At 45.5% G+C, this 12831-nt stretch overlaps 1 protein-coding gene across 2 annotated transcripts in view; it reads left to right on the forward strand.

Moving 5' to 3' along the window:
* Nucleotides 1-12831, forward strand: part of ABCE1 (ATP binding cassette subfamily E member 1) — a 100501-nt gene that overhangs the window by 55330 nt on the left and 32340 nt on the right. For both annotated transcript variants that reach the window (XM_073549792.1, XM_073549791.1), the window contains exons 8-11: nucleotides 4695-4791; nucleotides 4889-4978; nucleotides 5766-5887; nucleotides 6062-6283. In XM_073549792.1, the coding sequence (XP_073405893.1) occupies nucleotides 4695-4791; nucleotides 4889-4978; nucleotides 5766-5887; nucleotides 6062-6283 (531 nt within the window). The remainder of the gene's footprint in view (nucleotides 1-4694; nucleotides 4792-4888; nucleotides 4979-5765; nucleotides 5888-6061; nucleotides 6284-12831) is intronic.

Raw genomic sequence — 12831 nt, forward strand, 5'->3', positions numbered from 1 at the left:
CCCGGGGTGTAAATTTCCCAAGGGTCGGCTCTTCAATTTATCTGTACCCGAGCACGAGGCTATGCGGTCCTATATTAAGGAGGCGTTGGAGAAGGGTCATATTAGACCATCCTCTTCACCCTTAGGTGCCGTTTTTGTTTTTTTTTTGTGGCCAAAAAGGATGGTTCTTTAAGTTCTTGTATTGATTATCGTGCCCTCAATAAAATTACTATTAAATATCAGTATCCGTTACCCCTGATTTCGGATCTATTCTCTAGAGTTAGAGGTGCTTGCTGGTTTACCAAGCTTGACCTCAGGGGGGCGTATAATCTTATCCGCATTAAGCAGGGGGATGAATGGAAGACGGCGTTTAATACTCCGGATGGACATTTTGAGTACCTGGTGATGCCTTTTGGGCTCACTAATGCCCCTTCTGTCTTCCAGTGCTTCATGAACGATATTTTCCGAGACTTTGTCGATAAATTTTTGATTATCTATCTGGATGATATTTTGATCTTCTCCAAGGATTGGGATTCTCATGTGGAACATATTTGGACTGTGTTCCGGATCTTGAGGGAGAATTCCCTGTATGTCAAAGGATCGAAATGCCTTTTTGGAGTACAGAGGATTTCATTTTTGGGATTTATTTTGTCTCCGTCAACTATTGAAATGGACCCGGCCAAGGTACAGGCCATTTATGATTGGGTTCAGCCCACTTCTTTGAAGGCCCTCCAGAAGTTTTTGGGTTTTGCTAATTTTTATCGGAAATTTATAGCAAAATTTTCTAGTATTGCCAAGCCATTGACTGATCTGACTAAGAAGGGTGCTGATGTGTTGAATTGGTCTCCGGAGGCTGTTGCTTCCTTTCAGGAGCTGAAGTGAAGATTTACCTCCGCCCCGGTTTTGCGGCAACCTGATGTCTCACTCCCGTTCCAGGTAGAGGTGGATGCTTCTGAGATTGGTGCAGGAGCGGTTTTGTCCCAAAAGGATCCTGTAACAGCTAAAATGAATCCCTGTGCTTTCTTTTCCCGAAAGTTCTCTCCATCTGAACGTAACTATGATGTGGGGAATCGGGAACTGTTGGCCATGAAATGGGCATTTGAGGAGTGGAGACATTGGTTGGAGGGAGCTAAACATCAAGTTGTGGTCCTCACTGACCACAAGAATTTGATTTACCTAGAGTCGGCTAAACGCTTGAACCCTAGACAGGCTAGGTGGGCCTTGTTTTTTACACGTTTTGATTTTGTGGTCTCTTTTCTTCCTGGAACTAAGAATGTCAAGGCAGACGCCCTCTCTAGGAGCTTCTTTGCTGATTCTCCTGTGGTGACCAAGCCTGCTACCATCTTAGGCGAAGGGGTAGTTCTTTCTGCCATCTCGCCCGATTTGAGACTTGCTCTGCAAGAGTTCCAGGAGGACAAACCTGAGCGTTGTCCCAGTGGAAAGTTGTATGTTCCTGACCAGTGGAAGAAGAGAGTGATGTCTGAAGTTCATTGCTCTGCATTGGCTGGTCATCCAGGTATTTTTGGTACTAGAGATCTGGTGAGTCGCTCTTTTTGGTGGCCCACCTTGTCTCATGATGTCAGGAATTTTGTGCAGTCCTGTGGGACTTGCTCCCGGTCTAAATCTTGTTCTCGCTCTAGTGGGTTGTTGATGCATTTGCCTGTCCCCAGGAGGCCATGGACCCATATTTCAATGGATTTCATCTCTGATATGTCGGTCTCTCAAAGAATGACTGTTGTTTGGGTGATTTGTGATAGGTTCTCTAAGATGGTTCATCTTGTACCACTCCCTAAGTTGCCATCTTCCTCTGAGTTGGTGCCCCTGTTTTTGCAACAGGTGGTTCGCTTACACGGGATTCCTGAGAACATTGTATCTGACAGAGGAGTTCAGTTTGTGTCTAGATTTTGGAGGACTTTCTGTTCCAAGCTGGGAATTCAGTTGTCCTTCTCCTCTGCTTTTCACCCTCAGACCAATGGGCAGACAGAGAGAACAAACCAGACCTTGGAGTCGTATTTGAGATGTTTTATTTCCGCTGATCAGGATGATTGGGTTTCTTTTTTGCCCTTGGCCGAATTTGCTTTAAATAATAGAGCTAGTTCTGCCACTTTGATGTCACCTTTTTTTTGTAACTTTGGGTTTCATCCTCGATTTTCTTCAGGGCAGGTGGAGCCTTCTGCCTGCCCAGGTGTTGACACTGTGGTGGAGAGAATGCACCAGATCTGGGACCAAGTGGTGGATAAGTTATCTCTCTCCCAGGAAAAGGCCCAGCGGTTTTCCAATCGACATAGGACCATTGGTCCCCAGTTTAAGATTGGTGATATGGTGTGGTTATCATCAAAAAATATTGCTATGAAGGTGGCTTCTCCTAAGTTTAAGCCTAGATTTATTGGACCTTACAAGATTTTGGAGATTATTAATCCGGTCTCTTTCTGTTTGGCTCTTCCTGTCACATTTAAAATCCATAATGTGTTCCATAAGTCCTTGTTGAAGAGGTTTGTTGAACCAGTTGTTCCTGGGGTGGCACCTCCGGACCCTGTATTGGTTGAAGGTAACATGGAATATGAGGTAGAGAAAATACTGGATTCCCGTCTGGCTAGACGGAGACTCCAGTATTTGGTTAAGTGGAAGGGTTATGGTCAGGAGGATAATTCCTGGGTCTCTGCCTCTGATATTCATGCCAAAAGATTGGTGCGTGCCTTTCATCGGGCTCACCCTGATCACCCTGGTGGCGTGGTTGAGGGTTCGGTGACCCCTCCTCAAGGGGGAGGTACTGTTGTGAGTTCATTTTCCCCTTCGTCACTGAGGTCTGGTGAACTCCCTATTCTGGTGAAGGAAGGTAATGAGCCTGATTATCAGGCACCTGAGACTGATGAGGATGACTGGCTGAGTGGAGTCACGGACTGGATATAAGGCTGCCGACGCCCTTCTGCCCTGCGGGTGATTTCTCTGTGGACTTCTAGGACACCAGTCTGATTCCTGCTCCTCTAAGCTAAGTTTTTCTGCTTTGCCTGTTTGCATTAGTGTTTTGTTTTTGTTTTCCTTGCTTCTCTGGATTCTGCTATTCCCTGCTGGGGTGAGCTGAATCTCATTTTGCCTGTAGCTCTGTCTTCAGAATATTCCTGAGTACTGACATAGCTTTTTTGAAACCTAGCGTCTTCAGGGCCTTTTTCACTGTCAGTCTGTTGGCTCTTATTTTCATAGGGTTTTTCACGGATTGCAGACAGCAGCCTTCCTGTCCTTTTCTATCTAGCTAGATTGGGCCCCGTCTTTGCTCAGTCTATCCTTCTGCCTGTGTTAGTGTTTTCATCTTGCTTCACCGTCATTATATGTTGGGGGCTGCCTATTGCTTTGGGGTCTGCTCTGGGGCAGTTTAGTTTTCCCCTTTCTTTCTTTAGGCCTAGTTATTTCTCCGGCTGTGATCGAGGGGTCTAGGGCATCGTAGGAACCCCCCACGGCTACTGCTAGTTGTGTTGATAGGTTCAGGGGTCTGCAATCCGATAGCTGCCAACTTCTCTGGTTTTCTGGACTTAGCTTTCTGTTTTTGCCTCCTACGGTGACTCAATCATAACACCCATGGTCTCTGTGTCCTCCAATGAAGGCTCCGAGAAAGATTTTACAGTAAGTAACCCAAAAATCCTGTTTTTACCTCAATGGTGGCAGCGGTGCGTCGGCTCCTCCTTCAGCAGTGTGGCGGCTCTGTGCTTGGGGTCGTCGGCGGCTCCTCTTTGTTCAGCGTGGGGGCACTGTGCTGGGGGGCGGCTGCTGAGGCTCTCTGTCTAGCATCGGGGTTCCTCCGGCATTTCCCCAAAGCCCAGAGGCCCAGGCAGCTCCATTGCTGTGATGTGGAGGCTTCCGGGAAAATGTCTGCCGGAGCCCACGCATGCTCAGGTTCAGATCTCGTCCCGAGATCTCGGGAGACTAGATCTGAATCTGAGCATACACGGGCTCCGGCGGCCATTTTCAGGGAGGCCACCGCATCGCAGCAATGGAGCTGCCTGAGCCTCCGGGCTTTGGGGAAATGCCGGAGAGGCCCCAACGCTGGACAGAGAGCCTCCGCAGCCACCCCCCAGCACAGCGTCCCCACGCTGGACAAAGAGGAGCCGCCGACGACACCTAGCACAGAGCCGCCACACTGCAGATGGAGTAGCCGCCGATCCCCAGCACAGAGACCCGCAATATAAGATGACACATGGCATATAAGAAGACCCCCGACTTTTAAGAAAATTTTCTATTTTAGCTGGAAAAGTTGGGGGGTTGTCTTATACGCCGGAAAATATGGTAATTAATTTGGCGCATCTTACTCCGGCAAACCCTTCATCGGGGCTATGGCCCCCCATTCATTAAGGTGGGCACTGTTCACATTGAGCGGACCTGTTAGAGCCAGAATTCTGGCGTAATTGACTTGATGAATCGGGGATGTGTGTCTTTAGGCATGGCAGTGTGTAATCACTGAAATTGGTAGGGACACCTAAAATGTTAATTTAAAAAAACAAAACAAAAAAACAATTTACTCATAAAAAAAAAAGAAAGGCCTGAGTATCTTATAGTGTGGCCGAACATTATAGCCATAGATGTGTGCCCTGGTGTACCCAGCCATGCTACATAAGCGGTTTTGGAGTGTTGAGTAATGCAAGAAATGATTCCCACCTGGGACTAAGGGTAAAAATATCAGTAACACTGTATGTTGCCATAATCCCATTGTTGATTTGTCGTAGATCTTACTCATCTGAGGGATCGAAATGTGGAGGACCTTTCTGGAGGAGAGCTTCAGAGATTTGCCTGTGCGGTCGTCTGTATCCAAAAAGCTGACATGTAAGAAAAGCTGCTTAACGGAGCACGTCCACAAGTCATTAGTAACAGCAATCTATATGAGAACTGCGGTTTTAACACTTGTATTTTTCTTTCACAGCTTCATGTTTGATGAACCATCCAGTTATTTAGATGTGAAGCAGCGTCTTAAAGCTGCTATTACCATCAGATCTCTCATCGATCCGGACCGGTAAAAGAACTATCCAGTTCACAAGTCTCATTTTATTAGCAATTCAGCCGAAGAATAGCATAGCTACAGAGGAGCTGTTATCTTTTTCTCCTGTCAGGATTGTGTCAATCAATCTTTGAGCCTAACACACAAATCATTCCAGGCTGACTATTTGTTGTTTTATTCGCAAGTAGATCATTGAGGGTCTAGGTTTTGAGAACCCTCACTGACCGCTCGAAAACACCCCAAAAGGTGTGTGCCCCCTTAGCGCGTTACCCCAACCTGTGTATGCACTTAGCCAGGAGCTGTGCACCTCTTGGAGCTTTTTTGACCTATCAATGGTCGTCTCAAAACCCGCAATCTTACAGATCTACTTGTAAATAAGAAAGCAACATATATATAAAAAAATCAAATGTTTTGTTACTATTTAACTTAAGGTCTAATTGACACTGGGCTGAGGATAAGTATTAGAAATTGGGGCCGATTCCTCAAGACTGGCGTAGTGCAAGAGGCACCAAATTCACTAAGAGGTGCGCGCCAGGTAATGAATTTGGCACCTCTGTGGAGTGGCGTCAAGGACTGAAGAAGCTTTTCTACTGTACAAAACGCCCGAGGTTTTCATTAATTTGATGGGAGTGGCGTGCCTTTAAGAACATTGTGGGTGCTATACCAAGTCTGTCAGGGTTATATCTTGGCACAGGAGCAGTTTTTAAAATGATTCCAGTTGTGAGCGTGTTATATTTATTTGATCTAACAAATGAAGATTTAATCATGGGACATGCCGCCGATTACTGTTTCTGCTTTTCAGTTACATTATTGTTGTAGAGCACGATCTGAGTGTCCTCGATTATCTATCGGACTTCATTTGCTGCTTGTACGGTGTTCCAAGTGCTTATGGTGTGGTCACTATGCCTTTCAGCGTCAGAGAAGGTAGATTTTGCTTTGTTAATGAAGAGTATTGATATACTGTATATGTTTTGTATGAGTATATGTAGCTTAGCTAATATTATTGTGCATGTCTGTCAGGCCATGCCTATTTTAAATGTTTTATTGCCTTCTATTAACATTAATCATATTGTCACCCCCTTTATGGATAACTATCAGGCATCAACATCTTCTTGGATGGCTATGTTCCGACTGAAAATTTAAGGTTCAGAGACTGCTCTTTGGTGTTCAAGGTAGCAGAAACAGCCACTGAGGAAGAGATTAAGAAGATGTGCATGTACAAATATCCATCGATGAGAAAACAGATGGGGGAGTTCCAGCTTAAGATTGTTGCCGGAGAGTTCACAGACTCCGAAATCATGGTCATGTTGGGAGAGAATGGTGAGTGGTGTATGTGTACCTATGAGGGATAAATTCACACATGGCATTTTCTACGCAAATATTCTCCTAGTTTTTCCAAAATACATACAGGTGAAAGATCCTGAGACAATATTTGTGTTCACACCTTGGTAAATTATTTTGGACAATTGGTCTTCTAGCTCCCGACTACTTAACAGGAATCTGTAATCAGGTTTTTGATATGCAATCTTAACAGCAGCATGAGGTAGGGACAGAGACCCTGATTCCAGCGATGTGTCACTTAGTTTACTGTATGCAGCAGTAATGATAGTCACAGTTTTCTCTGGTGACGATCTAGCAGAGCTCAGTTGTTGAGCTGTGTTTAATCCGAACACACAACTTTCTTTTTTTTTATATTCGTTTATTAACCATAAAACAACATATACTCATGTATATAACCAAGCCAGTATATATAATACACTTGTCAAGGTAATTACAAAAGGACAACAAATTTGTACAATAAATTGTTCGTACAATTTCAGTTTCATGAGTTCATATATTACTGTACGCATAATAAACCATTGACCAAGTGAACAGAAGACATTACTCAACTTTATATCTATTTGGTAACATATATCTCAACAAATGACATTATATACCTAATTAAACTATAACTATCCTTTCTCTATCGCTTCATTGGGGGACACAGAAAACCATGGGTGTATGCTGCTGCCACTAGGAGGCTGACACTATGCAGAAAAAAAGTTAGCTCCTCCTCCGCAGTGTACACCACACCGACAGGAAGTAGGATACTCAGTTTAGCTTAGTGTCAGTAGGAGGGGGACACAGGTCTTTCATTAGACCTATATCTACCTCAGTGTGCGTCGTTTCTTTTCAGGTTTTCTGGAGGGATACAGATTGAATAGTCACATCTGTAGTCCCACAAATAGACTATGAGTACGGCATGTACTGCCACCCTGTATCCTCATAGCTGTCCACAGCAGGACCAAGAGCCCCCTAACAAAGATGTGTGTCAGGCGATTCAGACTGGTCCTGGTCCCCCGTCTCCCACCCACTCGCCCACCAGAGCTTGTCGGTTTGGAGGAGGCGTGGACGTCCTTCGAAAATTCACGGACGTCTTTACATCACCTGGACGATGAGGTACCTCCCTTTCCCCAGGTTTCCTCAGAGCAAATAAAGGGCGAGGAATCAGTATTCAGTCCCCTGTGGCAGCCTCCGCTTAGGTGTAATGCCTCCATTCTGGCTTCCCCCCTCCTCTCCCTGCACCTTTCTTTATTAAGTGCTTCTTCCCCCGGCTGCACTTATCTTATTCATCTCTGCAGCCGGGCTTCATGCAGGGATCCATGTCGGGAGCGGTTGCCGCGGCGGTGCAGCAATGTCTCCGCGCCGCCCCGCGTTCCCCGGCGGCCGCCGAATTTACTCCAGGCCCCAACTTCAATTTGGGCCTTGTTCGGTGTCGTGGCCACGCCCCCGCCTTCATCTTCGGGCAGGCTTCTCTCCCGCCAGTTTTGGGCCCGCCCACCGCTCTCTCCCTCTGTTTTGTGCCCCTGAGGCGGCACACGGCCCGCCCACTCCTAGCCTGCCTGTTGTCTTCGGGCAGCGCCATTTTGGGCCTCCTAAGAGTGCGGTTAACTCCGCCCATTCCTCCTCCCTCGGCCTCTCAGTGAAAGCGCTCGCTTTTCTGTCCTGCTCCTCTCAGGCTGTCTCCATTTTCTCAGCCTGTCCGCCGAACCCCCAACCTCCCGGCACCGCTTAAGTGGGCGGTCGCTTTCTCCAAGCGGGGGACCCGGTTAGTGCCTTCACCTGGCAGGACCAGCCCTTTCCTGCCCATCTCCGCCCGGCCTAAACAGATACGGTGCGGAGTATAAGCCACTTATAGTAAAATTAAGCAGGGCCACACTATCCACTGGTCCAGTGATGGGGCATAGATTCCATCTTTTCTATGGAGACTGATGGGAATTGCGCTATAGCGGTGCAGTCTCTCATATAAGTAGTGCAGTTATTGGTGTAATAATCTAGGTAATAGTACCTTGGGAGTCGTGTAGTCACCGGTGTTATAGACAGGGCTGTGGAGTCGGTAAGCCAAACCTGAGATTCCAACTCCTCAATTTCCCTTCCACCGACTCCACGACTCAGACGCCATCATATATTGCTTATATTTAAGTGAAAAATTTATTGTAGTACAATGTGAACATCAGACATTTAATCATTTTTATGATACAATAATCGAGACATTTAGATAGAACATAATATATATTTATTGGAATACAACTTTAGAACACAAAAAACTGTAATAAATTGTAAATATGTAATACACTATGTAATATCGATATATATATATATATATATATATATATATATATATATATATATATATATCACTATGTAATAAACTATGTAAGTGGCAAAAAACAGTTTTCAACAAAAACATACTAAATATCATTTGTGCAGTCTATGAATTTGTTCTAAGAAATAGAACTGCCTCCATCAGATCCTCCTTCATAGATGACCTAAAATCTGACCTAATAATTTTAAGGCCAGAGAACAACCTCTCTACACTAACTTGGGTTGGAGGCAAAGCCGTAACCACATGGGCAACATCTCTAACCATTTCCAAGTATAAAGCAATTGCCTCATGCACAGTCAGTTTTGATGAACGGCTGAATTTTTCTTTTTCTTTGAGAGCAAGTGAAACATTTTGCTGAAATATGGTCAATCTGCTTGCTATAGGAGACGGAGTGAAATCTTTTTCCTTGCAGCAGCGCTTTGCCTGCTCCATATCATCCAAATACTTGTCAAAGTCAAACTCCTCATCTGATGAGGATGAAGATATGGCAGCAGTAGCACTGTCAGGACCCAAATCCTCTTGTGCCTGGCAGACCTCCTGTAGGCCACTCATCCTAACTTCTACCTCAGTCAGAGCTTCTTTTCCTTTAGTAAGCTGTTGATCATCAAGCAATATACGATAACTTGGGTACACATAAACAGCTGCCAGAAAAAAATTATTTTCCAATAGCTGTGTCTCTCTCCGTTTCATTGAAGCAGAAATGCCATCTGCGATTAAATCTCCTCTTTGGGACAGTCAAAATAGCAAGTTCTTCCACTCCCTTATGAAAATGCCAGGAGTTAAATCCTCAGCTTGTAATTTTTTAGTCACGGTAAATAGGTGATTTAAGCAATTCCTTCAATTCAGCCACCTGTGTCCATTGACCTTCATTTAGGGTTACCTGAGGGTTCGCCATATCTATAAGAAACGGTTTTAGCCAGGATCAAAACTAGGCGGGGGCAGAACCTCAGACTCTTCAACAGAATCTCATACTGCACACCTCAGCTGCTGCAGAACCTTATACTGCATACCCCTACACTTGAAAATAAAGCCTGCACCTTAAGATGTGGTGAATGCAGTCTATTTATTCCATCTATCAATTGATGTTTATGTGTTACTGAAGACGAGCAATGCCTGTCCTGGGCGTCCTTTTGGGCAGCTATGAGGTGTACCTGACTGGTGCTAAAAAAAAAAAAGGAGTGTTAGTCTGTGTGCTACCCGGCTTTCATTCTTTTTGGTACAGATAAGATATGGATAGACAGATATGGATAAATGGATAGAGCAGATTTCTAATCTGCTTTTGCTATTGAAAACATTATCTATGAGCTCAAAAACCTTTCAGGTGATGCGGTTTTTTAAAAAGCTGATCTGGTTTTGCAGCTAATAAACGTATCCTCAAAAAACGCTGTGTGTGAATGTAGCCTTAGATCAGGAATAGAACAGCCATTTATAGGACATTTCATAACTTTCCCAAATTCCTATGAAAAAATATTCAGCATATTCTGCATTGAACTACTGTACCCAATTTATTATATATTTTAGGAGTCGGAGTCGGACCATTTTATACAGACTCCGACTCCACCAAAATGAGCTCCGACTCCACAGCCCTGGTTATAGAGGCCTACAGCCGTTAGTACTTTAGAGCCGGCCAGTCACTAGCATAATAGTTCTCTGGAGACGTGCAGTCACCGACGTATCATTATTCTAGAGCTGTTCAGTCACTTACGTAATAGTACTCTAGAGTTGTGCAGTCACTGGTTTAATAGTGACCTACATCCGGTAGTACTCTAGAGCCGTGCAGCCCTAGTGCAATAGTAACCTAGAGCCGTCCATTCACTAGCGTAATAGTAATCTTCTGCCACGCAGTCTCTAGTGGAAAAGTACGTCCGGTGTCATAGCACACAAGAGCCATGCAGTCGATGGTGTAATAGTTACCCCTTGCTGCTGTCTTCTGTGACACGATCCACTCTACGTCCGCCCAGGTACATTGGACATGATAAAACGTGCAATATGGCGTCTGCCTGGTAGAAGTTTTCACTTGCACGTTTTGCCTCGGAGATCTGATTTTGTTACACGGCTGTTGTGGTTTCTGCTATTGCAGATCTGTACCATGATTTTCGGCGGTGCAGGACTCCCTTAATGATGCGGGAGCCTCGGCATAGCAAATGCTTCCATATCTCCTGATCACAGGCACTTGCCCTTCATTTTCCTGCAGCCCCCCTCCGGACACTGGCATCACACTGTTCTAAGCAGAATAATGAGCGGCTTCTGTCCCTTCACGTCTGCAGTGTTTGGGCCGGACTTCCGGCTGGATAGAAGTCAAGTCTGTGTGACCCGGCAATTTTCTGCTGTGGCTCAGTGGATAAAGAAGCTGACCACAACTCGCAGATCCAGTAGTTGGAACCCTGTCGCACAACAGAGAGTAGAGTTTAGTCTCCCTCTGATTCCAGGCCTACTGTTCTACTGTCAAAAGAATTGACTGATCAGAATATACTTTAATACAGACTGCGTGGACGGCTTACTACACGTGAAGCCGTTATTCTACCTAAGGTCGTCAGGTATCCAGACCTAGACCGTAACACAGAATTGACTGTCTCCTATACACTTCTCCGGTTTCTCTCCACTCTGATTTGGTCAGGGCCATATCCGCTATCCAGGCTTCAGACGCACCACCTATCAGGTACAGTGGTTGAAACGGCCGTATTTCAGTGGCGACATGTCTGGGGATGACTGCTTCAGTGGTACTGGTGTCTTTTACTGTGTTCAGGTGAGTCAGACGCTCTCGCCTTTAGGTTCCTCACCTTCTATTGCAGCAGTATTATATCCTTTATCGAGCACTTCAATAGTCCTCTACCAGACACGTTTAGTCAATACATGCCGTCTTTCCGGTAACTCAAACGTACCCGAGGTGCATCGACTACACCAGTTCGGCTCTTCTGTCCCATTGTCAGGTGAGTCAGAAGCGCCCTCTCTCACACTCCTCAGGGTCATTTGCATCTTCTGCCTAAGCTCCCATCTAATCACCATTCAGGGTGAGGTGCTGGCATTTATTACTTCTGGCAGGCTGCAGCTGCGGTTACAGGCCGCTTTCAGGTGAGTCCGAGACCTTCAGCTGCATATTTCATAGTCAATAACATCTGTGGTTTGTTAACAGTTAAACGTAAGATCTACCACATCCAAACGGAGTGGATCTTGGTACCACAGATCGGATCTCGGTAGTAAGTGGATACTCCACCTTCAGGTACATCAGTCACTCTCATGTCAAGTATGGATGGTCGCAGTTTTACTGCAGCATGCTCTGGACCCTAAGTGTGAGTGGCTCCACAGGAGTTTAGACACGCCTTCTGAAGTTTTTTTGAGCTTACCTATAACTGTCTAGTTGGTCAGTTTACAATACTGTCCGCAGGCAATCTTTACTGCCCGTTGTGTTACACCTATCATTAATGTTTGGCCAATAGTACTTATCTATTCTTTCTTGCTGACACCGGATAAAGCCTCCAGCAGCTCAGAGATGCGTCTTCCGACCGTGACTGGTACAAGTATCCCACCTCAGACAGGAGTGGGATCTGACTGTGCGCAAACATCGACCAGGATAGAAAGCTGCTCCAGTCCTGGATCTAATGTTGAGTCTGGTGATAACACGTTTCTTCCTTCAGCTCGTATCTTTTCACTGTTATCCTCGGGCGCATGTTGTCCTAGACTTAGCCAAGGTGATCTAAACACTGCAATCTCCTCCCTGTTCCAAAGGGTCCGGGATGGATTCGGTCGTTTACATCATCATACGGATTGACCTTTCTTTAGTCAGCCTAGATGTCTTCTGGTGTCTGTGATCTACCTAGAGCCAACTTCCTTGCAGTTGACAGACTCCATGTTTTTCCATGGACTTCCCTTGCTCGACTGCTCACTTTCAAAGTGTATCTGGACTATTTTTTCCATACCCATCCTCATCCCTGTATGCTGGGTTTATCTTCCTTCTGATCTCAGTCTGCAAGGTCATCCAGTAGTCTTCGTTCTACCTGCTTAGTTGGGCAATCAGTTGTCATAACCAACCTGAGCCTACATCGCAGCGATGAGAGCCAGGTTATCCCCAGGTTCCATTCAGTACGTATTCAGCGTTCGGCTCTTTAGCAGGTTAACAGTGGCCTGCTCTCAGGCCTTATCATTTTCTCACAGAACTGGCTTCAGCCATTTCCAAACAAGGGGGCGCCTCGGTATATCTCTTTTCTCCTGAGCGCTTCGCATA

Source organism: Dendrobates tinctorius, unplaced genomic scaffold (assembly GCF_039654945.1).
Source record: "Dendrobates tinctorius isolate UK_male_01 unplaced genomic scaffold, ASM3965494v1 ptg000161l, whole genome shotgun sequence".
NCBI lineage: Eukaryota > Metazoa > Chordata > Amphibia > Anura > Dendrobatidae > Dendrobates > Dendrobates tinctorius.